The 26786-nt window shown below is 40.7% G+C and overlaps 1 protein-coding gene across 4 annotated transcripts in view; it reads left to right on the top strand.

The window, feature by feature from the left end:
* LOC112227776 (rho GTPase-activating protein 18) overlaps positions 1-26786 on the top strand; it is a 51586-nt gene that overhangs the window by 10167 nt on the left and 14633 nt on the right. For 2 of the 4 annotated variants that reach the window (XM_024392639.2, XM_024392640.2), the window contains exons 2-3: positions 25391-25584; positions 25712-25932. In XM_024392639.2, coding sequence (XP_024248407.1) covers positions 25391-25584; positions 25712-25932 — 415 coding nt within the window. Of the gene's footprint in view, positions 1-11424; positions 11728-20168; positions 20369-25390; positions 25585-25711; positions 25933-26786 lie in introns of those variants that run through there. The other 2 variants (XM_024392642.2, XM_024392641.2) reach the window with 2 other exon arrangements.

Consider the following 26786-nt stretch of genomic DNA (forward strand, 5'->3'; position numbering starts at 1 on the left):
GCCCCTTAGATATTAATATAGTCATCCAATCCTCTAAATGTAATTATTGGCGGAGAGTCACATCATTTAAAAATATATATTTTTATATATACTGTTAAAAATGGTGAAGGTGTTATTTATTTAAAGAGCATATTGAAGTTAAAAGCAAAAGCCAACAACTAATTTAGCACTGTTTCATGCTGGTCTGAGACAAGTACGACACAGGGATTCTTTAGCTAATTAGCCCAGTACTGTACTGCCGGATATCACGTTGTACAGCACCATATTTTCCGTTCCATCCTAACAGAAACCCAGAGGGTTTTTCGTTTTTCATGGAACAGGTACACCATAATATTAATCTAATTAATTAAGCAAGTACCAGTCAAAAGTTTGGACATACCTACTCATTCAAGTATATTTCTATATTTTTACTGTTTTCTACAATGTAGAATAATAGTGAGACATTACAACTGTAGCAGGTTTAGCCCATCATGCAAATGTTTCCTATTAGCAGGACAATAGACTTTTATAACCAGGCTACTGTTGTGAAAATCCCTCAACTTGCGATGTATTCGATGCTAAAGTGCTCTAAAGTGTTAGAAATGTAACTCAAAACAGCAGTACAGTAATTATTCATCAACATCTTTATACTTTCGTTTATAAAATAACAAGAAAAAGGACATTCAAATGTAGATGTTTATATTTCACTTAATCTCCATTTGGGTATTGGTTAGACAAGAATAACAAAATTAGGGTGCAGAAATGTATACTCTTAGTGTAACCTTTATTTAACTAGGCAAGTCAGTTATGAACAAAGTCTTATTTACAAGGACAGCCTACTCCTTCCTCGTAAATAGCCCAGTACTGTACTGCCGACTGACATTTTCTGTTCCAGCAAGTACCAGTCAAAAGTTTGGACATACCTACTCATTACTATTTTCTAATAGTGAAGACATCACCTCTATGAAATAACACATATGGAATCAGTTAAACAAATTCCTATTTACAGCCTACTCTTTACAACCTACTTTTTACAGCCTACTCCTTCCTCCCCAACAGGGATTTGAACCCCGGTCTCCCTTGTGCCCCGCATTCTGTAGTACAGACATGGCCTGCTCTCCCTTATGTAAGGAATTAGACTTTAAAAAAAATCATTATTTAATTAACGAAATGTGTTTATTTGTTTATTAGGCTACCGTGCAGTCTACAATACATACTGTAGTTAAACATTGGACTCTTTCAAAATGCAGATGTTGATTGTTATGGATCCATAACGAATTTCTATGGAAATAAATATCACTAATTTAGAGAAATATTGGAACAAAGTTCAACAATTTAGAATCCTCTAGTCCTGTAGCCTACTCCCAACCGTCATGTTGTACATCGCCATATTTTCCATTCCATCCTAACGTAAACCCTGGGTGTTTTGTTTTTCTCTGAATAGAAACACCATAATATTAATCAAATTAATATATTTCTTTAAAATCAATCCCATATACTATGTTATTACAAAAAAGGTTTTAACTTCTCTGGTAATGCCAATATGGACTACTATTAAATGCTTTTCAAAGATGCCTTCTGGTGGTCATACTAGCAATAACTTGAGGTAACAGAACAAATGGCTGAGAATTAAATGACGTGCCACAGAATGCTGCGGCAGCACTTAAGGTGTGCTGCAGAATGATGCAACGTTTAAAGGAGGAACCACTGTAAGACATGACTCTCCTGTAGAATTTGTGAATTTTTTCTCTCTTGTAGAATACATTCTATACATTATACTGGATTAAGCGTACATTTTTGTTAACTGTAAGTTTGGTCGTTATGTTCCAACACTCCATGTTGCGCCAATATCAGTTATTTTTACTCTTGGTTCCAATAGTTAATTTTTTTTCTAAGAGTTTGTCAGTTGGACATGCTCTCTGCAAGACTTTGTATATCTATATCTGTTTCAGACTCAAATAGGATTCCCTGCTCTGATGTCCAAAAGTTTTCAAGTTGACATTTTGTGATATAAAACATTTAAGTTGCATAGATTTGAAAATATCTACATTGGTCAGTCCAAAATGGCTTTTTAATTCATTCATGGAAATAATTGGTGAATTCTGAAAAGCTATCCAAGGATTGATCCATAGGGGTGTGTTTTTAGGGAGGGATATTTGTTCTTATAGAATCTGTTTGATTTTCTTCCATGTTATAGTGTTCTTAACTATGAGATATTAATGTTCTTAGCGCCATCCTTTTGAAATCAAATACGTTAAGATTCTGGGGATGAGCATGCGCATCTTCAATATGTACCCATTGTTCCTCTTTAGTGCGTTTAACAATATGTCGCAAGTAAAATCCTTGGGTGGCAAGTTGACACAATTCCAAATCTGGAAGGTTAAAACCCCCTCATTTTGGGACACTTTACTATTTATTTTATGAGTTTATTTGCTCAGATGAAGTTCTTTAATGGCCGAGTATACTTTTTCTAAGGAATTTCTTCGGTGGGGTAATTTGTATTACCGAAATTAAATATAAAACTTTGGGAGCCAAGCATTCTATAGAAGTTTATTCTACCTGTAAGATTTCTGGGAAGATTATTCCATTTAATTAGAAATGCTTTCATGTTGACTAATGGGATAAAGTTATCTTTATATCACAGGAGGTTGGTGGCACCTTAATTGGGGAGGACATACTTGTGGTAATGGCTGGAGTGGAATTAGTGGAATGGATGGTTTCTATGTGTTTGCTTTTCCATTTGCGCCGTTCAAGCCATTATTGTGAGCTGTCCTCCCTTCAGCAGCCTCCACTGCTTTATGTTTTTGTTGTAACTTTTATAGAATGCAGCTTTGTAGTAATATAAAAAACTAGTCTCAACAGCAGTGATTGCTGTAGATCATGAATTATTATTTTTTGTTTTCCTATTGCCATTATTTCTGTTTTTTCAATGTTAACTTTATATCCTGAGATTTTTTAATATTCTGAAAATATTTTTAGTAAAGGGGACATTGAGTTTTCAATATTGGTCAGGTATATCAGGAGATCGTCTGCAAATAAGTTTAGTTTATATTCGTCTTTACTGATACATGTTACGTTTTGGGTCCAGTCTAATTTTTTTCTGCAAGCGGTTCAATTGCCAGTGCTAACAGGAGGTGGGGAGAGAGGACATCCCTGTCTCGTGTCCTTTTCTAAAGAAAAATAATCAGATAATATATTATTTGTGTATATTTTTGCTTTAGGATATTTTAAACAATATTTTTATGACATTTTTATTATTTCAGCTGTAAAGTTGAATGCTTCCAAAGTTTTGAATAGAAAAGGCCTTTTTGGCATCAACAGCCATTATTGATGAATCAACATTGTTTTTTAGCATGTTATATTATACCAAAACCTGTTCTTGTATTTGTTTGTAAGTGCCTATTTTTAATAAACCTTGTGATTAATATGTATGTACTTTTGCCATTCTGCTGCTTATGAGTTTTGTTATTATTTTATTGTCACAATTTATTACATTTATGGGTCTGTAATCTGCAGCGGAATTTTCCCCTGATTTTAATATAACTGAAATAACTGTTTGATACATGGAACTCTGAAGCACTGAATTGAGTAATGTGTTGTCATTTGAGTAAATAGGGGTGCTACGTTGTCCCAGAATATGAAATACAATTCTATGGGAAAGCTGTCCATCCCTGGTGCTTTACTCCATGTGGATGTTTTAACAGTGTCTATTCTTTTTGGGTGATTTCCATTTTTCGTGATTTATTTTTTATCTGCTGATAGTTGTTTCAGTGTTATTGAGTCTAAGAAGGCTGCTGGACCAGTCCAACTGTTATTTAATAGTGATTTATATAGATTTCCGTAGAAGCTTTGAAATGTGTTATTAATAGTGTTGTTTCTAGTTAAAGCATTTGTATCCCTATCTTTTTAAAATTATAATTGGTTTGGTATGTATTCGTTTTCTGAGGGCTGTGAGGTGTTTACCAGGTTTATTTGTCATTAATTAGTATGCTTTATTTGAGTTTTACCTGTAATAATAATAATAATAATAATAATAATAATAATAATTCCTGTCTGGGTTTGATCGATTATAGCTAGAATTCAATTTAAAACACCAAATCAATGTGTAAGGTACAATTCAAAATGAGAAAACATCCTCCTTGGTCCATATGCTGGGAATAAGTGAAAAGGGTATATTCTTATTTATCAGGATGCTTATACATCTGCTGTTACTACAGCAAGTTGCAGCTTAGGCCTTCCAACCCAGCTCCTCTTTAAATATTTCTAATTGTTTTAAATGTAGCTCTTGCAGAAAAAAAACGTCTGCTGACAATATCTTTAAATGTTCAAGAACCTTATGCTTATTTTTTCCATCATGAAGCCTGTGCACATTCCATATAATAAGTTACATTTTGTTGGCCTTCAATTCTATACAGTTAAAGTTAACCTTGTCTGTTCCGTCTGTCATTTATTTATTTTTTAGCAGACATACCATATGAGGGCGGCGGACACCCCATGGATATGGAAGAGAAATAATATAAATACTTAGTTGTTGTATACATCACGTATTTAAAATGTGTGAACATGTAGCCTGAGCAAACATTTAACAGAAAACACACAAATAACATAAAGCAAGTACTTCTTTGTACTTTGAGGCATGAATTATAATATAATAAACACAAATATTGGTCATTAACGTTGTGCCTTTTTAGGGCTTTTAACCTTTTTTTTGTATTTTTTGTATACATTTCAATATATTTTCAAGCTCTTTTTCAATTTTTACAATAAATCACTCAATGTGATACGGATCTGCTATTTTTAGACTTTATAGCCAGAACCTCCATCAGAAGCTAGCCATCAGAAGCTAACCAGTTAATTAGCTACTAACTATTTAGTCATTGTTAGCCACCGCTAGCGGCCCAGCCCTGAAGCTAGCCTTTAGCCAGGCCCATCTCCTGGCCTGTTCAGTGGACCCTATGATCACTCGGCTATACAGCTCATGCCTCCCGGACTCTTCACTAATATGACCAGAATCCACTACACTACCGGATTCTTGCCGTAAGCTCTGGACCTTTGCATCGGATCATTGCTGCTAGCTAGCTGCTACTGAGTGGCTATAGTGGCTAACGCTCTTGTCCCGAAGCTAGCACCAGTTAGCCGCGAGCCAGGCGCGTCTCCCGGCTAGCAAACGGAATTACTCCAACTACAATACCTCTTTTGCAAACTGGCCTGGACCCTTTGACGCGGAGCCCCGCCGTTCCATCACGACTGGTCTGCCGATGCAATTCCATCCGTTGTGCCCTCAACCGGCCTTTGCCGGACGTCGGAGCAGACACTTCTACTAGCCCCGGCCTGCTAACTTTTTTTAACGCCTTGTCTCCCGCTTGCAAGCATAGTAACAACTACCTAGCATCCTGTTCATTGGACCATATGATCACTTGGTTACATAGCTGATGCCTGCTGGACTGTAAATTAATCACGGTATTCCATTTTGTTTATTTTGTTTATCTGTCAGCCCCAGCCTCAAGCTCAGGCCCTGTGTGTAGTTAACTGACCCTCTCTGCCCATTCATCGCCATTTTACCTGTTGTTGTTGTCTTAGCTGATTAGCTGTTGTTGTCTTACCCTTTGTTGTCTTAGCTAGCTCTCCCAATCAACACCTGTGATTGCTTTATGCCTCACTTTATGTCTCTCTCTAATGTCAATATGCCTTGTATACTGTTGTTTAGGATAGTTATCATTGTTTTAGTTCACTGCAGAGCCCCTATTGCCACTCAACATGCCTCAGATACCTCTTTTGTCTCACCTCCCACACATGCGGTGACCTCACCCAGCATAACTAGTGTGTCCAAAGTTGCAACATCTCTTATCGTCACTCAATGCCTAGGTTTACCTCCACATTACCCACACCCTACCATACCCCTCTCTGTACATTATCCCCTGAATCTATCCTACCACGTCCAGATATCTGCTCCATTTATTCTCTGTCCCCGACGCACTAGACGGCCAGTTTTGATAGTCACTAGCCATACCCTCATCCTACTCCTCCTCTGTTCCTCGGGCGATGTGGAGGTTAACTTCTTGGTGACTGGGGGGCAGTATTGAGTAGCTTGGATGAATAAGGTGCCCAGAGTAACTGCCTGCTACTCAGCCATAAAAGCTAGAATATGCATATAATTAGTATATTTGGATAGAAAACACTCTGAAGTTTTACAACTGTTTGAATGATGTCTGTGAGTATAACAGAACTCATATGGCAGGCATTTTTCAACTCCTAGCCTATCGAAGATACAGTGGGATATTGGTCATGTTGCACTTCCTAAGGCTTCCATTAGATGTCAACAGTCTTTAGAACCTTGTTTGATGCTTCTACTGTGAAGTGGGGGCTCATAAGGGCTGTTTGAGCCAGGTGTCTGGCAGATTGCCACGAGCTCATGACGCGCGGTCATATGAAAGTTAGCTTGCGTTCCATTGCTTTTCTACAGACAATGGAATTCTCCGGGTTGGAACATTATTGAAGATTTATGATAAAATCATCCTAAAGATTGATTCTATACTTTGTTTGACATGATTCTACGACCTGTAATATAACTTTTTGGACTTTTCGTCTGAACTTTCGTCTGGACTTGCACACGGTTTTTTTTTTTTTACCAAACGTCCTAACTAAAGGAGCTATTTGGACATAAATGATGAACTTTATCGAACAAATCAAACATTTATTGTCGAACTGGGATTCCTAGGAGTGCATTCTGATGAAGATCATCAAAGGTAAGTGAATATTTATAATGTTATTTCTGACTTCTGACAATATGGCGGATATCTTTTTGGCTTGTTTGGTGTCTGAGCGCCGTACTCAGATTATTGCATAGTATGCTTTTTCCATAAAGTTTTTTTTAAAATCTGACACAGCGGTTGCATTAAATAGATGTTTATCTAAAGTTCCATGTATAATAGTTATATATTTTATCAATGTTTATTATGAGTATTTCTATAAATTGATGTGGCTCTTCAAAATCACAGCATGTTTTGGAACTACTAAACATAACACGCCAATGTACAATGAGATTTTTGGATATAAATATGCACTTTATCGAACATACATGTATTATGTAACATGAAGTCCTATGAGTGTTATCTGATGAAGATCATCAAAGGTTAGTGATTCATTTTATCTATATTTCTGCTTTTTGTGACCCCTCTCTTTGGCTGGAAAAATGGCTGGGTTTTTCTGTGACTTGGTGGTGACCAAACATAATCGTTTGTGGTGCATTTGCTGTAAAGGCCTTTTTGAAATCCGACACTGTTGATGGATTAATGAGAATTGTATCTTTAAAATGGTGTAAAATAATTGTATGCTTGAGGAATTTTAATTATAAGAAAAAAAAATGTTTTAAAATGTATTTGTCGCCCTGCACTTTCACTGGCTGTTTCCGGGGTGGGAAGCTACCGTCCCGAATATCCCAGAGAGGTTAAATAAGCATGACCTATTCAAAAAACGTAGAACTAAGAAGTGTCCAGACCACTCCAGACCTGACTGCCCTCGACCAGCACAAAAACATCCTGTGGCGGACTACACTAGCATCGAATTGTCCCTGCAATATGCAACATTTCAGGGAAGATAGGAACAGAAATACACAGGCAGTTAGGAAAGCAAAGGCTAGCTTTTTCAAACAGAAATGTGCATCCTGTAGCACTAATTCCAAAAAGATTTGGGACACTAAAGTCCACGGAGAACAAGAGCACCTCCTTCCAGCTGCCCACTGCACTGAGGCGAGGAAACACTGTCACCACCAATAAATCCACGATAATCGGGAATTTCAAAAAGTATTTCTCTACTGCTGGCCATGCTTTCCTCCTGGCTACCCCAACCCCGGCCAACCACGCTTTTCCCCCCGCAGCTACTTGCCCAAGCCTCCCCAGCTTTTCTTTCACCCAAATCCAGATTGCAGATGTTCTGAATGAGCTGCAAAACCTGGACCCATACAAATCAGCTGGGCTAGACAATCTGGACCCTCTCTTTCTAAAATTATCAGCCGAAATTGTTGCAACCCCTATTACCAGTCTGTTCAACCTCTCTTTCGTATCGTCCGAGATCCCTAAAGATTGGAAAGCTGCCACGGTCATCCCCCGCTTCAAAGGGGGTGACACTCTAGACCCAAACTGTTACAAACCTATATCCATCCTGCCCTGCCTTTCTAAAGGTCTTCGAAAGCTAAGTTAACAAACAGATCACTGACCATTTCGAATCTCCCCGTACCATCTCCGCTGTGCAATCCGGTTTCCGAGCCAGTCACGGGTGCACCTCAGCCACGCTCAAATTACTAAACGATATCATAACTGCCATCGATAAAAGACAGTACTGTGCAGCCAAGGATTTCAACTCTGTCAATCACCGTATGCAGACTCAACAGACTTGGTTTCTCGGGTGACTGCCTCGCCTGGTTCACCAACTACTTCTCAGACAGAGTTCAGTGTGTCAAATCGGAGGGCCTGTTGTCCGGAGCTCTGGCAGTCTCTATGGGGGTGCCACAGGGTTCAATTCTCGGGCCAACTCTTTTCTCTGTATATATCAACGAAGTCGCTCTTGCTGCGGGTGATTTCCTGATCCACCTCTACGCAGACAACACCAAGCTGTATGCATCTGGCACCTTCTTTGGACACTGTGTTAACAAACCTCTAAACGAGATTCAATGCCATACAACACTCCTTCCGTGGCCTTCAACTGCTCTTAAACACTAGTAAAACTTAATGCATGCTTTTCAACCGATTGCTGCCCCCCGGCTAGCATCACTGCTCTGGACGATTCTGACTTAGAATGTGTGGACAACTACAAATACCTAGGTGTCTGGCTAGACTGTGGGCTCTCCTACCAGGCTCATATTAAACATCTCCAATCCAAAATTAAATCTGGAATAAGCTTCCTTTTTCGCAACTAAGCCTCCTGCACTCACACTGCCAAACATACCCTCGTACAACTGACTTCCTACCGATCCTCAACTTCGGCGATGTCATTTACAAAATTACCTCCAACACTCTACTCAGAAAATTGGATGCAGTCTATCACAGTGCCATCCGTTTTGTCACCAAAGCCCCATATACCACCCACCACAGCGACGTGTATGCTCTCGTTGAACAGGCTAGTAATAGGGGTTGCAACAATTTCGGCTGATCATTTTAGAAAGCGAGGGTCCAGAATGTCTAGCCCAGATTGTCTTGCATGACAATGCCCCGTGCACAAAGCAAGGTTCATACAGAAATGGTTTGTCGAAGGTCGGTGCGGAAAAACTTGACTGGCCTGCACATAGCCCTGGCCTCAACCTGTTTCACCTTTAGGATGAATTGAAACGCTGACCGCAAGCCAGGCCAAATCGCCCAACATCAGCGTCCAGACCTCACCAATGCTCTTGTGGCTGAATGGAAGCAAGTACCCGCATCAATGTTCTAACATCTAGTGGAAAGCCTTCCCAGAAGAGTGGAGGCTGTTATAGCAGCAAAGGGGGACCAACTGTATAATAATGCCCATGATTTTGGAATGAGGTGTTAGACGAGCAGGTGTGCGACTCTGTATTTTTATAGCTTACAGTTTATTCACTGTTAGTCAGAACCTCTACACTAAATAATTTTCTCTGGGTGTTCGCCAGCTCATGCTTTGTTTGACAAGCAGTCATGTAGTGTACTTCAGGGAATTGTCTGATGCCCTCCCAGCTCCCCTGTCCCAATCCCTCAGAGTCCATCTCCAATAACCACCATTAGATCTTAAAGGAAAACTCCTCCCAAAATTATATTTTTGTATTTATTTCATTAGTCCATTGTTGACATGGTCCGGAAATGTTTTGCTTGTCAACAATCCAAGTTTTTAAGATATGTAACTTTCAAAGTACAGAAATCATCCCCATATATACTGGCAAACAAGAATAATTATGACCTCCTCCTCTCCTAATTTGGCCAGAACTCTTCATTTTACAGCAGGTTTGCAAGTCATAAAAATGTATAGAACTACATAGTATATAAATTCTTACATCCCTCTTTCCCAAGCCAACATAAACAAAATTGTTATCAGTAACTAGTAACTAATTGGTAGGTTTACATTTACTTGTTAATTACGTGAACTTTCATAATCTGACCCTCATTAGGGAGAGAAATAAAAATATATATTTTTTAAAATGTGGGTTTTTGGTAGTAGAATAACAAGACGAGACTTCTTACAGAAGGCAAATCATTTCTGCAAAACTAAATATACATGTTGATATTATTTGTCAAGGGCCTTCAACATAATTGTCTTCAAATATTTTTAAAACCATAAGACTTTTTCTAGTAGATGTTTAAGCCCCATTTTCCATGTATGTGACCAGAAATCTAAGCCTTTGCTTTGCCCCATTTTAGGATGGTTGAGTTCCTTCATTTATAGAAAAGTTTGGTCATATGCCCATCCTTAAAAACATAGGTGCTGGACTAATAAAGAACACTAGTATAGAACATGAAGGTTTGCACACTGCTAAAGCTCCCAATTCACCGCAGTATGTGGGCCTTCTTGTTCTATACCGAGTTCCTTCATTTCCCAAAAATATAGACTCTTAGTTTTCATTTGACATTCGATATGCTCCTATAAACTTCATGTTGGTGCTCATAGATAATTTAACATGGAAATGACCTGTTGTGTTTTACGGCGCGTTTTTAATTCAGGCAACGTGACGTGATAAGCCTGAGGAACTACTACAGTGATAAGCCTGAGGAAGTTGTTCTTCTGCCTGACTAAATGGATCAGCAAAACCCAATGAGAGTTTCTATCAATTGCTATTACTATCTGCACATTTCATAATTTCTCACATGCCCCCGTGATTGAAATGAATTAGAAGTGCATGCTTTGTAGAAATGAAAAAATTACATGGTAAAGGGACATGCACTTTGATTGACTGGTTAAAGTCTGTGAATAGCAAAGTCAAGTGTGGCGCATTGTTTCTGACATCATTCCGCTCAGTGCTTTATTACCTAGTGAGGGAACACATCCCCTCAAGGCACTCATAACTTGCAGGATGTAGCCTTCAATGACGGGTTTCAAGAAAACAATCATGGAAAAAAGGGTCTATAGTTCAACATGTGCACAAAGGGATTATCGGAAACAAGAATGTGGGTACGCGTGAATGAACTGAATTGTGTGTGGACACTGAACCTGGCGTATCTGAACTATACCCCTTATGATGACCGAAACAAAGTACACCATTCAAGTACTTCTCAAACTGAGTCACTCAGTGTTGACATGGTGGAATTGAAACTACCTACCTACGGTGAAGACGTTGGACAGAAATAGCAGCCTTAATACACATGAAATAGGACAACGATTACCTCACCAAAATGAAATGACTAAGGCGACTGACAGGAAGAGTGACTTCCTCCGTTGCACTTTTGCCAATGTTGCCTGTCCACATTCCATTACTCTATTCTCAGGTAGGACTGAGCCATATACAGAGTATACCTGTGCGTTCTGGCCGAGTTTCAGGCAGTCATCAGCTTCCGGAGCTAGTGGACTGAGCTATCCAGATCGTAACAGCTGACTTTAGACTATTTATGTACCTGAGCAGTCTTCGACTGGACTGTAGAAAGATTCTGATCCTCTCAATTGCTTTATCTCTACACCAGAGGGACTTTGAACATGTAAACACACACTCATGTTCCCCTGTAACGTACACGGCTACTGTATGATATCAACAGTGTCTATGATAAGGGGAAGAAGTTGGACACTTAACAGCGACTCTGGTGTAAACAGTTGAGGGTGAGTGGTTGATTTATCCGGTGGAGAATTGTTTATTTGCTACGGTGGATTTATTGTTGAACAATTTATATTCCGCAGGTAAATGACAGACTACGCAATCCTTCCTCCCATGTCTCTATTCAGAAACCTGTTGTTTTTAAAAGGATGAGTTAGAAGACTTATGTTACAGTATGACAGGAATGTATGTTATACATGTTAAAAAAGGAGAATAAGTTAACTGTGATTTTTGTGAGATTAAAGGATACTTTGTACCTAGACTCATTTCTAAATGGAGACTTGTGTTTTTACTGTAGCTCTGACCTGTTTGGCTATAAACAGCCCCTGAAGTCATAAGATTTCTCTTGACAACAGTCTCAATGTGGAGACGATCTTTCAATCACAAGAGTACTTTGGATCGTATCGCTTGATTTGATTATTTCTCTAAAGTAGGAAAGGATACTGCTTGTGTGTGTGTGTGTGTGACAGTTTCGCCCTTGTTGCACTGCCTCTTCCCACAAGAACTGCTTTGCATTATACGGCAGGAGGTGTGAATTTGGAAGGGAAATAATCACTATGCAGTTGATGATAGCAGACTCTCACGCACACACACACACACTGTAATCTGTTACTGCATGTTGCCTAGATTTAGTCAGCATTATGTTGTGCAGTGCACTCTGTAAGAGATCGGGATGGACATGCAAGGCTGACCAAAACAGCAGGCAGCTCTCATGGTGAAAGTGTATTTATGTTAAAGAGACTACAAAAGTGCCTCTCAAGCCTAATTTGATGTTCTGAATCTGTTTTGGGTTACAGATTGTCACCTGTGCCCCCCCAGCAAACAGCTGAATCTTCTTAAAACTAGGAATGTTGTAACAATGGAGAAGCATCACCATAAAATACTCCAAAACCTGGAGTGCAATGTCATTCCAGGTTTTATTTAACCCCTTACAGTGCCTTCAGAAAGTATTCACACCCCTTTTTCCACATTTTGTTGTGTTCGAGCTTGAATTTGAAATGGTTTAATTGAGATTTTGTGTCATTGGCCTGCACACACATTATGGGGTAATGTTTTAACTTTCTATTTTTTTTTATTAATTAGAAATTAAAAGCTTAAATGTCTTGAGTCAATAAGTATTCAACACCTTTTTGGGGGAAACCTTAAATACGTTCAGGAGTAAAACATGTGCTTAATAAGTTGCATGGACTCACTCTGTGTGCAATAGAAGTGTTTAAAAACATGTTTTATGACTAACTCATCTCTGTACCCCACAAATGTATTTATTTAACCTTTTATTAACTTGGAAATTCAGATAAGAACAAATTCTTATTTACAATGACGTCCTACCAAAAGGTCTCCTGCGGGGACAGGAGGCCTTTTGTGACAAAACACACATCATGACAAGAGAGACAACGCAACACTACATAAAGAGAGACCTAAGACAACAACATAGCATGGCAGCAACACATAACAACACAGCATGGACGCAACACAACATGTTAGCAGCACAAAACACGGTACAAACATAATTAGGCACAGACAACAGCACAAAGGGCAAGAAAGTAGAGACAACAATACATCACGCAAAGCAGCCACAGCTGTCAGTAAGAGTGTCCATGGCTGAGTCTTTGAATGAAGAGATTGAGATAAAACTGTCCATTTTGAGTGTTTGTTGCAGCTAATTCCAGTCGCTAGCTGCAGCGAACTGAAAAGAGGAGTGACCCAGGGAGGTGTGTGCTTTCGGGACCTTTAACAGAATGTGACTGGCAGAACGGGTGTTTAATATGGAGGATGTGGGCTGCAGTAGATATCTTAGATAGAGGGGTCTGAGGCCTAAGAGAGTTTTATAAATAAGCATCAACCAGTGGGTCTTGCGACGGGTATACAGAGATGACCAGTTTACAGAGGAGTATAGAGTGCAGTGATGTGTCCTATAAGGAGCATTGGTGGCAAATCTGATGACCGAATGGCAAAGAACATCTAGCCGCTCGAGAGCACCCGTACCTGCCGATCTATAAATTATGTCTCCGTAATCTAGCATGGATAGGACGGTCATCTGAATCAGGGTTAGTTTGGCAGCTGGGGTGAAAGAGGAGCGATTATGTTAGAAGTCTAGATTTAACTTTAGCCTGCAGCTTTTATAAGCGCTGAGAGGAGGACAGTGGGCCATCTAGCCATACTCCCAAATACTTGTATGAGGTGACTACCTCAAGCTCTAAACCCTCAGAGGTAGTAATCACACCTGCGGGGAGAGGGGCATTCTTCTTACCAAACCACATGACCTTTGTTTTGGAGGTGTTCAGAACAAGGTTAAGGGTAGAGAGCTTGTTGGACACTAAGAATGCTTTGTTGTAGAGCATTTAACACAAAATCCGTGGAGGGGCCAGCTGAGTATAAGACTGTATCATCTACATATACAGTACATGGATGAGAGAGCTTCCTACTGCCTGAGCTATGTTGTTGATGTAAATTGAGAAGAGCGTAGGTCCTAGGGTTGAGCCTTGGGGTACTCCCTTGGTTACTGGCAGTGGCTGAGACAGCAGATTTTCTGACTTTATACACTGCACTATTTGAGGTAGTTAGCAAACTAGGCCAAAGACCCCTCAGAGACACCAATACTCCTTTGCTGGCCCACAAGAATGGAATGGTATACTGTGTTAGATTTTCAAGACGATTTTAAATAATAAAACTAATGCAAGACTTAATAATGGCTGTCTAGCAGTGATCAACAACCAACGGTGTATGGTATGTAGATGGGTGAGGGGCAAAAAATTATATTTGATACATTTTGAATTCAGGCTGTAACACAACAAAATATGATAAGTCATGGGTATAAATACATTCTGAATGCACTGTACATTTAACCTGTTGGCTTGATTATGTAAATGGTTTTAGATTCAAATGTTATCACAATTTCTAAGCTCTCTAAAGTCTTTTTTGTTCTACTGAATGCACTTGGTTAGGTAAAAATAGCTCCTGTAGCCTAACTTGATAGAAACATATGTACTCAATATGGTCCACAGCCACTCCTGGCTTGAAACTGGGAAGTGAATTTTTACTTCTCAACCCATTAACAATGTCACATTTTAATTAGGGAAATGTTCTCTTAAGGTTGTTTTTTAATTAGTTTTTTAGTCTATGGTTCATTGTATTATGGGCACATTTCAGTGGTTTCTCAAAGACTTACTTTTTTCTTTTCATTCACCATTTTTATTTTGTTTTGTCAACAGGGCAGGAGTTTACAGTCCAATACCACTAAATCTCTAGTCTAGATAGATATGTTTTCTACAAGCGGTATTAGGTAACCCTTAGACCATTTGGTAATGATCACACATACCATACTACGGCTATCTTTACAGGCCAAACAGGATGTATCTGCTGCTGCAGTCAAGTTCCCCTGAAACATTATCAAGAGTAGCCTGTTTCTCACAATCGACCTCAATTCCATGAATAATAACACACACAAAATTTGCTGCTTTCCCTTCCAATTAATTTAATTCATCTTGAGATGTTACAGGCTGTGTTTGTAATGTAACTAGCGGCTTTGACAATCGAGGAAAAGGTCATTTGATTATCAACGCACATTCCCCACCCACCTGAGGATCTCTCCTTTTCGGCCATCTATTTCCTGTTTTGACCGGAGCAAAATCCACTTGTGACTTAAATTTCGCATTTTGCTCTTTCCCATTCTTGTTTGTGCCAGTCGTTTTTTTCCCGTTAACGTAACGATCGCGGAACCTGTCAATCACACTCTGGTAATGGCTGAAATGGACTCAATTGAATACATTGGCTTTCCGTTGCATCTATAATAACCCTAAAGCTTCGTCTGGGATTTAACACACCATCTCGACAGTTACATCACAAAAAAGAGAAGAAGGATCCAGTAACTTTATTTTTAAGGGTGTTAATATTTGTGCAATTTTGATTTAATACATTCAAAATGTTTACAAATTATATGTGCTGTAATGAAGGCAACTACCGAAAATGAACACTCTGATTATAGTGATATTATGTCTGATCTCACAAACAGTATAAAGTCTGTATGTTAAGGTTTAATTTAGAGCCAAGCGTTTTGATGTTTTAGTCGGATGGTTATCCTTCTCTTGACACACTTGTTGAATTATTCAAGAGAACGTGACAGCGTAGGTAGGCCTAGAGACAGAGCAGGTTTTTGGTGGTTGAAGCCCTTTTTGAAATCAAATCAAATTGTATTTGTCACATGCAACAGGTGTAGACCTGACAGTGAAATGCTTACTTACAAGCCCATAACCAACAATGCATTTCAAGTATTAGAGTTAAGAAAAACATTTTACTTAATAAAGTAAAAAATAAAATGAAAAGTAACACAATAAAATTACGAGGCTATATACAGGGTGTACCGGTATCAAGTCAATGAGTGGGGGTACAGGTTAGTCGAGGTAATTTGTGTGTGTTTTTTAAATATTATTTCTTTTTAACAAATGGACGATGTTAAATTATCAGTGTAATTACACACATTGATGTCAGACATGGAGACCCACCCAATACTCTGTTGCTGATAAATGCAGGAGCAGATTTCAGGAGCAGGACAAGACACCCTCTTTGTGACTGATGACTGACATAAGGGCATGTATGTGACAGGCCTAAGTGGCTTATATGATTAATATGGTCATAATACTTCTTGACAGTGTCATAAAGTGTATTTTTCTTAGTCCAAGTAAAGTGACACAGGATTGTAATAATGTTTCATGAGTGTCATAAAGTGTATTTTATACAATTGATTTGAAATATATGATGAAAAACATGATTGTAAAGAATTCATTACATCAACAATTTCAGAAACAAACCTTCAAACGAAGGGAAACTTAATTTGAATAAATGTGTAGGTGTCATAACCAGACATAAAATAACGCAATATAATGTCACAACAGGTGGAAATATATGGGTTATAACCACAGGTTGTCAGCTGTTATGACACTAGGTGTCAAGTAAAGTATTAAAGAATAGTAAAGTATTACCACATTTTTTTTAAGCCTTTTTAAAAATGTAACTCCTTTTTCTCCCCAAATTTGTTTTTTAGTAGCTACTATCTTGTCTCATTGCTACAACTCCCGTACGGGCTCGGGAGAGACGAAGGTTGAAAGTCATGCATCCTCCGATACACAACCCGGAAGCCATCCGCACCAATGTGTCGGAGGAAACACCGTGCACCTGGACTTGGTTAGCGCGCACTGCTCCCGGCCCGCCACAGGAGTCGCTGGTGCGCGATGAGACAAGGATTTCCCTACCGGCCAAACCCTCCCTAACCCGGACGACACTAGGCCAATTGTGCGTCGCCCCACGGACCTCCCGGTCGCGGCTGGTTGTGACAGAGCCTGGGCGCAAACCCAGAGTCTCTGGTACAGCTGCAGTACAGCGCCCTTAACCACTGCGCCACCCGGGAGGCCCTTGTTTTTTAAACCTTTTAACAATTTCAGTTGACCGCTGCTACTATGATGAAGAAGGATGAGCGTCCATTTTACAATATTATTAACGACCATTTTCAATTTAAACAAACTTGACAGTGACGTAGCGCTAGGCTTATCAACAATAGAGATTGTGTTGGGGGAGGAGGACGTGAATTCATCCCGCAATAATGATGTAAAATATATCACTAGCCACTTTAAACAATGCTACCTAATATAATGTTTACATACCCTACATTATTCATCTCATATGTATACGTATATACTGTACTCTATATCATCTACTGCATCCTTATGTAATACATGTATCACTAGCCACTTTAACTATGCCACTTTGTTTACATACTCATCTCATATGTATATACTGTACTCGATACCATCTACTGTATCTTGCCTAAGCTGCTCTGTACCATCACTCATTCATATATCTTTATGTACATATTCTTTATCCCCTTACACTGTGTATAAGACAGTAGTTTTTTTGGGGGAATTGTTAGTTAGATTACTTGTTGGATTATTACTGCATTGTCGGAACTAGAAGCACAAGCATTTCGCTACACTCGCATTAACATCTGCTAACCATGTGTATGTGACAAATAAAATTTGATTTGTATATTTGGCTGTGCGTGTCCCAACACGATTTGAACAAAAGTGGACACAACACAAGATGATGAATTACCATTAAGAAGAGCCATAGAGTAAACATTTGTCATGGGCAGCCACTGTTAATCAGCCTGACTTATGATGACGATCGCTTATGTCATGACCAGCATTTGAGCACTGACCAGGTCCTGAGTTCAGATCCATTATCTAACTAATGACCCTTAGAGACCCAAAACATTCCCCTATAACTTCTAAAACATTACTGATGTGACTGGTTTTCTTCCGCTCCTCACTCACACATACAAACTCCCACCCGCCCACACACACCACTCAAGGAAACTATACATTCCCAATCAAGTGTATTAATCAGTGAGAGGCAGCCATTACAGCCTTGTTCCTATTGATCTGTTGTTTGAGGATGTAGCATGCTGTTAATGCCCCTGCTTTTAAACCAGCCCTTTACTGAAGAGGAGCGCTCTATGTGCTGACACAGCCCATCGTGTGTGTGTGTGTGTGTGTGTGTGTGTGTGTGTGTGTGTGTGTGTGTGTGTGTGTGTATATATCTTGCTTATTTTAAGGCCATAACAACCATAATGTCCACAGGCAGATCTGTGGGATCTGAGAGAGGTTCGAGAGGGTCTGCAGACTAAATAGAGTGGCTCCTGGCCTGCGGCGCTAGACTAGACTTACTGTGTGTCCGGCAGTAGAAGAATTGGCCCTAAGGCTCTTGCTCTTCACTAGCCAGTAACAAGGGCCTCTTGTGTGCATCTGCTGCTGAGGTGGGGGCGCCCCACTCTGACCAGGTGTGTTGGAAATGGACAGTCCCTGTGTCTTTATGTCACCAAAGGGACTGTTGAAGAAATAGACAGAGAAGGCCTATAGCTGGTTGAGTAAATTATTGATAGCAGTTGTTGTTGGTTGGGTTTAAGCGTTATCCTACAAAACTGGTAGATGTAGGATAAGCTGAGTTGGACCATATGTACCAGACCTCTGAGTTTATTTCTGGAAAGCCAGATGTTTTAGCCCCTAGCAGCCAGAGGACTAATTAAGGAAAAGTAGGCTTTTAGTTTCAACCTCTAAACTGATTTAAGACCAACACGTGTTGATGTTATTTGCACAGCTTTAAAGTTAAGAGGAAATAAACAATCAGTCTACATTTTAGACACATGTCCTAATGTCAGCAATTTGGCACGCACGTGCTTTTGACTTCATCTATCCTAAAAGTGTATGGACAATTTAATCAATAAGAGAGATGGAAAAAGGTTTTAGCTGATTATCAATTTAGGAAGAAGAGAGAGGGAGACTCCAAAGTAGCTCTGGCAGATTTTGATGGCACACTTCCAATACTTCACCTTTCAGCAGTGGGACAAGGACATTGGCTAGACAGGAGAGCAGTGTTGTTGGTCTGACATGTTTAAATCTGCAGTGAGTGAGGCCAAACACATGTAAATGGTTTTGCTTTTTGGGGGTATTGTTGTTGGATTGCAGACTTGGCTCTTTGGCCCTGGTGTTAACATTCTTTGAGGAATTAGGTGATGATTGGAGGGTCCCTGAGCTTTCTACTCCGATTACAGACCTTCGTGCCCTCTCTCTCTCTCTTTCTGTCTGCTCTCTACTCTCTGCTTTCTCTCCGTCAAGCCCAGACCAGCTCCACATGTTTCCAGTTTAGTCTTTTCGTCACCGTTGACCTACATATAATGTTGGGGGGCATATGCTCCAATTTGATTTCCTGGAGCTGAAATTTCCGCTTTGGTCGTTAAAGAAATATGACATTTTCTCTCTGATTTGAATGACTTTGTAGCGTCAGTATTTCTGAACCACATTTCTCTACAGAAACTCATCCCAAAGGGATGTTTTTCAAAACATTTTGAAGATATTTAAATGAAATTATTGTTTAGAGCAGAGCTTTTTGCAAGTTATTTACTTATGAAAAGACATCTGAGTGTAACAATGTTAATGTAATTGAAGTTTTTGGTATTCCCTGATTTTTCTCATTTAAGTGTGCTCTGCATTTGTAGTATGAGTAGTCAAACTGTACAAACTAATTAGTGTATTTACAGGGATCTTATAAATAAATGACAGTAGTATTGTGAGTGCTATTCCTAATTAGACTCATTTTGGGTTAGGTTTTCTTAAATGTAGCACAACTGCCATTTTCTCTCGCTCTCTCTCTCATCAAAAAGAGAGGGAGAGGTGTTAACACGGTGGACATGTAATGACCTATAAAGATGAAAGCAGAGAAGAGGAATGGTAACCAGTGAATGTGTCGAGAGGGAGCAGTACAGGGGGAAGGGAGAAGGGAAAGGGTGAAAAAGAGGAGGAGGATTAGAAAGAGACTGGAGGAGGAGGGGAGAAAGCTGGACACTGAAAACGTGTGCCTCCCGCAGAGGGGGAGTGTGACGGCTGAAGAGAGAGAAGGAGGGGGGGGGGTGAGTGAGATGAGCTTGTGTTCCACAAAGACTCTCAGTCCATTGGAGGATATTCTGAGATTGAGTTGTGTGTCTCTCTCTCTCTGACTGGCTTCAACAGCTTTGTTTATATACAAGATGCAGGCACCTCTCTCTCACATCTCTAGAGTTCACTCGCTCTTCTCTTCAGCTGGATGAAGAACTGAAAGGTAATCTGCCCTTTCCTCCTCTGAAATGCACTCGTTGTGTGTGTGTGTGTGTGTGTGTGTGTTCTATTAATTGTTGTGAAGTGGAACATTAACATGGACTGTATGAGGTGTTAATGGTTACTTATTGTATTCACTAAGGTATTTCCATTGAACATTCGTTACTTTGGTTTATAACTAGTGGTCTTAGATTATGACTTCTTATCTTGCGTTTTGGTATTTGTATGAATGTTTGATTTTTATCAGGGGCAGAGATATTTCACAGCAATTTTTATTTATTTATTATATCTTACCACCTGAAGGGGTTGTACTAAATTCAATGTCTCTGAATTGACAGTAGTGGAACTGTAGCCACATGTTCAGTCATTTTAGCAGATGCTCTTATCCAGAGCAATTAGAGTTAAGTGCCTTGCTCAAGGGCACATGGACATATTTCACTTAGTCATCTCAGGGATTCGAACCAGCAACCTTTAGGTTACTGGCCCAATCGCTTAACTACTAGGCTACCACCCAGTCATCCTCTCCCTATAGTACATTACTTGCACCTTAGTTAGGAATATCTCTGTCCAAAACTCTTACTCATGAACTTGAATTTCTTTAGGTTACTTGAACTTGAATTTCTTTACAAAACCTCCTTCACATGACGGGAAAGGGAAATGGCTGCCAAGAACTGTGTGTCTCTGTGATACATACCTTTACTGATCTCAATCTTCTCTATTTGTGCATTATAAGGCTTCTTTAATTATGGGCTTTAACCAGATGTGTTTATTGATGTTTTGAAGACTGGAGATGAACCACTCTGTGGATCAACCAATGTGACTTTGTAGTGTGTCTACTATTGACTTTAGATTTTCCCCCTCAAGGCATAAGTGTTGAAAATTGAGTACTCAAATAATCATTCTGTTCTAGAAAAATAACATGGCCCTATATTCACAAAGTGTCTCAGAGTATGAGTGCTGATCTAGAATCAGTTTTTATTTTTATTTTTATCTTTAAGCTCATAAGATTAATGGACAGAGAGGAGTCAGAGGCCCTTATCCTAGATCAACACTGCTACTCTGAGACAGGTCCTGACCTTTTTATATTACCTTACTTGCCAGCATCATAGCAGGTGATCTAGCTAGATAAAATACCCTGTTGTTCACAGGCAGTGTAGGGTGAAGATTTGTTGTGGTGCCGTCCACTGATGGGTGTAAATGGCTCGCCATCAGAAGGCATTGGAGGGTGAACAGAGGCCTTGTGTTGATGCCAATCACAGATCTGAATCCTTCCTTCAGCCTGTATGGCTATGCCTCATAAAGCCAGATGCTTATCAAGAATAGATCTTGTTTTGGAATGAGGAATGAACAAGGAACACTCAGTCACACATATATATACACACACACACACACACACACACACACACACACACGCACACACACACATCCCATTGATTGGGGTGAAAGTGTGCAGATGAGGTATAGCATCTGAACCTGCTCTTCAACAAGTACAGCATATTTCTACATATTTCTACAGCATATTTCTACATGTCAATAGACCATTCCTACACCTGACACTCCCAATGCATTTTATTTCATTCTGCTCACATGGAATCCTAGCAAAATGGTTTGTGTGTGTGTTCATTAAAATGTGTATGATATCTGCGTGAGGACACCTCTGTCATTAGGCCTACAATATATCAGTAGTGATAGTTAGAGGCTCAGTGTTCTAGCTGCTTAGCTAATACTTTGCCTTGGTGTTCTCTACAACCATCATACTAAGTACTCTTCCTGTAATGGAGAGCATAGGCCTATACTTTTGGCCATGCAGTGTATGTGGACACCCCTTCAAATTAGTGGATTCGGCTATTTCAGCCGTATAAAATCGAGCACACAGCCATGCAATCACCATAGACAAACATTGCCAGTAGAATGGCCCACTGAAGAGTTCAGTGACTTTCAACATGGCAACGTCATAGGATGCCACCTTTCCATCAAGTCAGTCCGTCAAATTTCTTCCCTGCTTGTACAGCTACAAAGTAGTAGGCCACACAAGCTCACAGAACGGGACCGCCGAGTGCTTTCCTTGGTTGAAGCACTCACTGCCTCTCGACGCAACGTCAGCACAAGAATTGTTCGTCGGGAGCTTCATGAAATGGGTTTCCATGGCTGAGCAGCCGCACACAAGCCTAAGTTCACCATGCACAAAGTCAAGCGTCAGCTGAAGTGGTGTAAAGCTCGCCACAATTGGACTCTGGAGCAGTGGCAATGCGTTCGCTGGAGTGATGTATCATACTTCAACATCTGGCAGTCTGACAGACGAATCTGGATTTGGCAGATGCCAGGAAAACGCTACCTGTCCCAATGCATAGTGCCAACTGTGAAGTTTGATGGAGGTCAACGCTCCAGCATACAATGACGTTCTAGACGATTCCGTGCTTCCAACTTTGTGGCAACAGTTTGGGGAAGACCCTTTTCCTGTTTCAGCATGACAATTCCCTCATGCACAAAGCAAGGTCCATACAGAAATGGTTTGTCGAGATCAGTGTGGAAGAACTTGACTGGCCTGCACAGAACCCTGACCTCAACCCCATCGAACACTTTCGGAATGAATTGGAACGCCGACTACGAGCCAAACATAATCGCCCAAAATTAGTGCCCGACTTCACTAAAGCTCTTGTGGCTGAATGGAAGCAAGTCCCCACAGCAATATTCCAACATCTAGTGGAAAGCCTTCCCAGAAGTGTGGAAGCTGTTATAACAGCAAAGGGGGGACCAACTCCATATTAATGGCCATGATTTTAGTATGAGATGTTCAACGAGCAGTGTTTGCTATTCCTTGAAATCTCATGTGATAACATCATGAGTGTGAGGTAAAGGGGCACCCAGGGGAACAAAAGCCCATTAAAACAAAGTTCCTCTCTGGAAGCTCCATCCGGACCCCCAGCATGCACCACTCGAATCAATAATATCTTCCTAAGTGAGCGCAGGGCCAGCTTTCTGGTGCACGCAAACACACGCACACGCACAATATTTGAGTACAAAACAAGCATGGGTAGTTTTCCCTGAACACTGATGTATTTGTGGCCCCTTGTGTTCTTGCAAACAACATTGTCCATTGTGCTGCAAAGTAACAAATACAATTTACATATTTTAATGAAATTGGGAAGGTTTTCCATGCTGACTAGATAGTAGGAAACAACTGAGAGCCCTGGGGAAGACCCCTTGAACAACCTCCTCGCCTCCTATTCGTGTCCCTCCTCCAGTTGTGGAGGTGGAGATAAGGGTGTGAATGTGTGTGTTTGACTGGCTGTCTGTGTGACACTGCCCTCAGTACTCTTCTACAGTCGTTTCCCATCCTATTATTATTTGGACCAGGAACCCCCTATCCCAGCATTGTCCTGGCCCATCAGATCAGACCCCACCAGACAGGGGACCAGCTATTCCGGGTAACAGGGCCGACAGGCCACATCAAGGTGCTGCTCTCCTGACCACTCATAACTCTGCCTCTGAAATGAAAGGGTCTGTGATGTGACCATGCCCCTCTATAATTAGGGGTTGTAATGAGAACCAGACTGTGACTAGAAGCAGACAGACCTGCGAATGGATTCCATATGATATTTATGTCAAGGAGTGATCACACGTGTGCACACACAGCCTGCATGCTCGTACATGCAGGCACCCTCTTTTGTGTTCATACACAGGCTATAGGAACGCCATCCGCAACTTGCATTTCCCCTTTTGATTTTGATATTCATTATAGTGACTTGTACGGCAGGTAGCCTAGTGGTTAGAGCATTGGGCCAGTAACTGAAAGGTTGGTGGATCGAATCCCCGAGCTGACAAGGTAAAAAATCTGTCATTCTGCCCCTGAACAAGGCAGTTAACCCACTGTTAAAGGCAGTTAACCAACTGTTCCTTGGCCATCATTGTAAATAAGAATTTGTTCTTAACTGACTTGCCTAGTTAAATAAAGGTTCAATAAAAAACATATATAATAATTGATCATTGTGACAAGTGTGCTTGTTAGATGGTGTAGGTAGCGCTTTGTTTGAAGTGCATCTTAGGAAGGCTTCATAAAGCATTCATACATGTCATAACTGTGTGACATAATCATACATTTATTTGTTCATATTCATATTCATCCTTTATTTAGAGTTGGCTTAACTGTGAAAAACCGCTGGATAAAAAAAATGTATTCACAATTTAATCTCTAAAATGTTGTGCACTAATTTGTTTACATTCGTTCTAGTGAGCATTTCTCCTTTGCCAAGATAATCCATTCACCTGGCAGGTGTGGCATATCAAGAAGCTGATTAAACACCATGATCATTACACAGGTGCACCTTGTGTTTGTATTAGTATTTATTATGGATCCCCATTAGCCAAGGCAGCAGCTGTACAAGGCAAGGATGGGGGCAATAAAAGGCAACTCTAAAATGTGCAGTTTTGTCACATAATGCCACAGATGTCTCAAGTTTTGAGGGAGCGTCCAATTGGCATGCTGACTGCAGGAATATCCACCAGAGCTGTTGCCAGGGTATTGAATGTTAATTTCTCTACCATAAGCCATCCTTTCAGAAAATTTGGCAGTACGTCCAACCGGCCTCACATCCGCAGACCACGTGTAGCCACGCCAGCCTAGAACCTCCACATCCGGCTTCTTCACCTGCGGTATAATCTGAGACCAGCCACCCGTACAGCTGATGAAACTGAGGAGTATTTCTGTCTGTAATAAAGCCCTTTTGTGGGGAAAAACTAATTCTGATTGGCGGGCTCCCCAGTGGGTGTGCCTGGCTCCTAAGTGGGTGGGCATATGCCCTCCCAGGCCCACCCATGGCTGCGCCCCTGCTCAGTCACGTGAAATCCATAGATTAGGGCCTAATGAATTTATTTTAATTGACTGATTTCCTTATATGAACTATAACTGAGTAAAATGGTTGAAATTGTTGTATGTTGCATTTTATATCTTTGTTCCGTATAAATGGGTCACCAATACCAGCCTATTGACTAACTGACCTCCCCCTCATCTCCCTCCCCACCCCAGGAAGGTGCAGTACCAGGAGATAGGCCTACTGGGCAGGATGAGTTCCAGGGGTGCCAGGCCCTCTTCTCCCCCCAGCTCGCTGGAGCGCCCGGCATCACAGGACTCCATGGAGGACTACTGGAGCGAGGTCAAGAACATCGAGGAGGATGGCGAGCAGGGCCACGAGGACCTGCTGGAGAGGGGCAGCATGGATGGTCTGTACCAACCAGGGTTGTATTCATTCAGGCATGCAACAGAAAAACCATAGAGGTGGTTACAAATGTAGATTTTGATCGATACTATATACGGATTTGTCTAAATTATTCTTCCTCCACATTCCAGAGGCCGAGCTTGAGGAGGCGTGGCTGCAGGAGGCGGGTCTGTCCACATTGGTGTCGGGGGAGTTGGGGGAGGGGCCTGCAGAGGCGCTGCTCTCCACGCTGACACGCTCGCAGGCAGCCATGGTGAAGAAGCGTGTGGACAACTACACTCTGACCATGAGGAAGAGGAACAAGCAACCAGCCAGACACGTCCAAGACGTCTTCTCCACGCCAGATACATTGGTGGGTGCTTTGGGTTTACGGCAAGGGTGCTTTGAGTTAAGCACTCAGTAGTTGTGTTTATGGAGTTGGTCTCTATATTTCCGATTTGAAATCCTAACAGGAAACATATTGACATGAAGTCTGTCTTATGTCTGGCCCTTGATAGGCTATGACTGGTGCTTCTGCCCCTTGGTGCCCCTATGGCCTAAATTCAACTAGATATAGAAACTTTGGTAATCTCACTTGTGCTACTGATCCTCTGGCAGAGCCAGACAAGCCTCTGTAACCTCAGTACGTATCCAAATCCTCTGTGTCAGGGATGGGGGTCGGGCCACAAAAAAATCTGATCTCATCATGAGGGGCCGCAGTTACTTGTGGGTCAGCGTAACCACATATTTATTTTTTAGCTGATTTTGTTAATTGACTGACTATCAGTAGCTAGGTATCCATCCAATTTGCGACAGATTTTCAAATGAAAATTCAAGAATCTGCGTAAAACAATATGCACATTTTCCAACAGAGTGTTTCCATCAAACTGTCTTTTTGTGGACAAAAGGCTTTACGTGATGACGTAGTACACAGAAATAACTGAGGCCTAATGCAAGTTAAATGGGTTTCCATTGCATTTTCAACTCAACTGATGGTTTTGTCACAAAAACTGTTGCGTTATACTGTAAAGGAAATGTGCCCATTTGAGCACACAGCCATGCAATGTCCATATACAAACATTGGCAAGTAGATTGGCCTTACTGAAGAGCTCAGTGACTTTCATATGACACCGTCATAGGATACCTCCTTTCCAACAAGTCAGTTCATCACAGTTCACCCTGCTAGAGCTGCCTCGGTCAACTGTAAGTGCTGTTATTGTGAAGTGG

The sequence above is a fragment of the Oncorhynchus tshawytscha genome, linkage group LG29, assembly GCF_018296145.1.
Source record: "Oncorhynchus tshawytscha isolate Ot180627B linkage group LG29, Otsh_v2.0, whole genome shotgun sequence".
Classification (NCBI taxonomy): domain Eukaryota; kingdom Metazoa; phylum Chordata; class Actinopteri; order Salmoniformes; family Salmonidae; genus Oncorhynchus; species Oncorhynchus tshawytscha.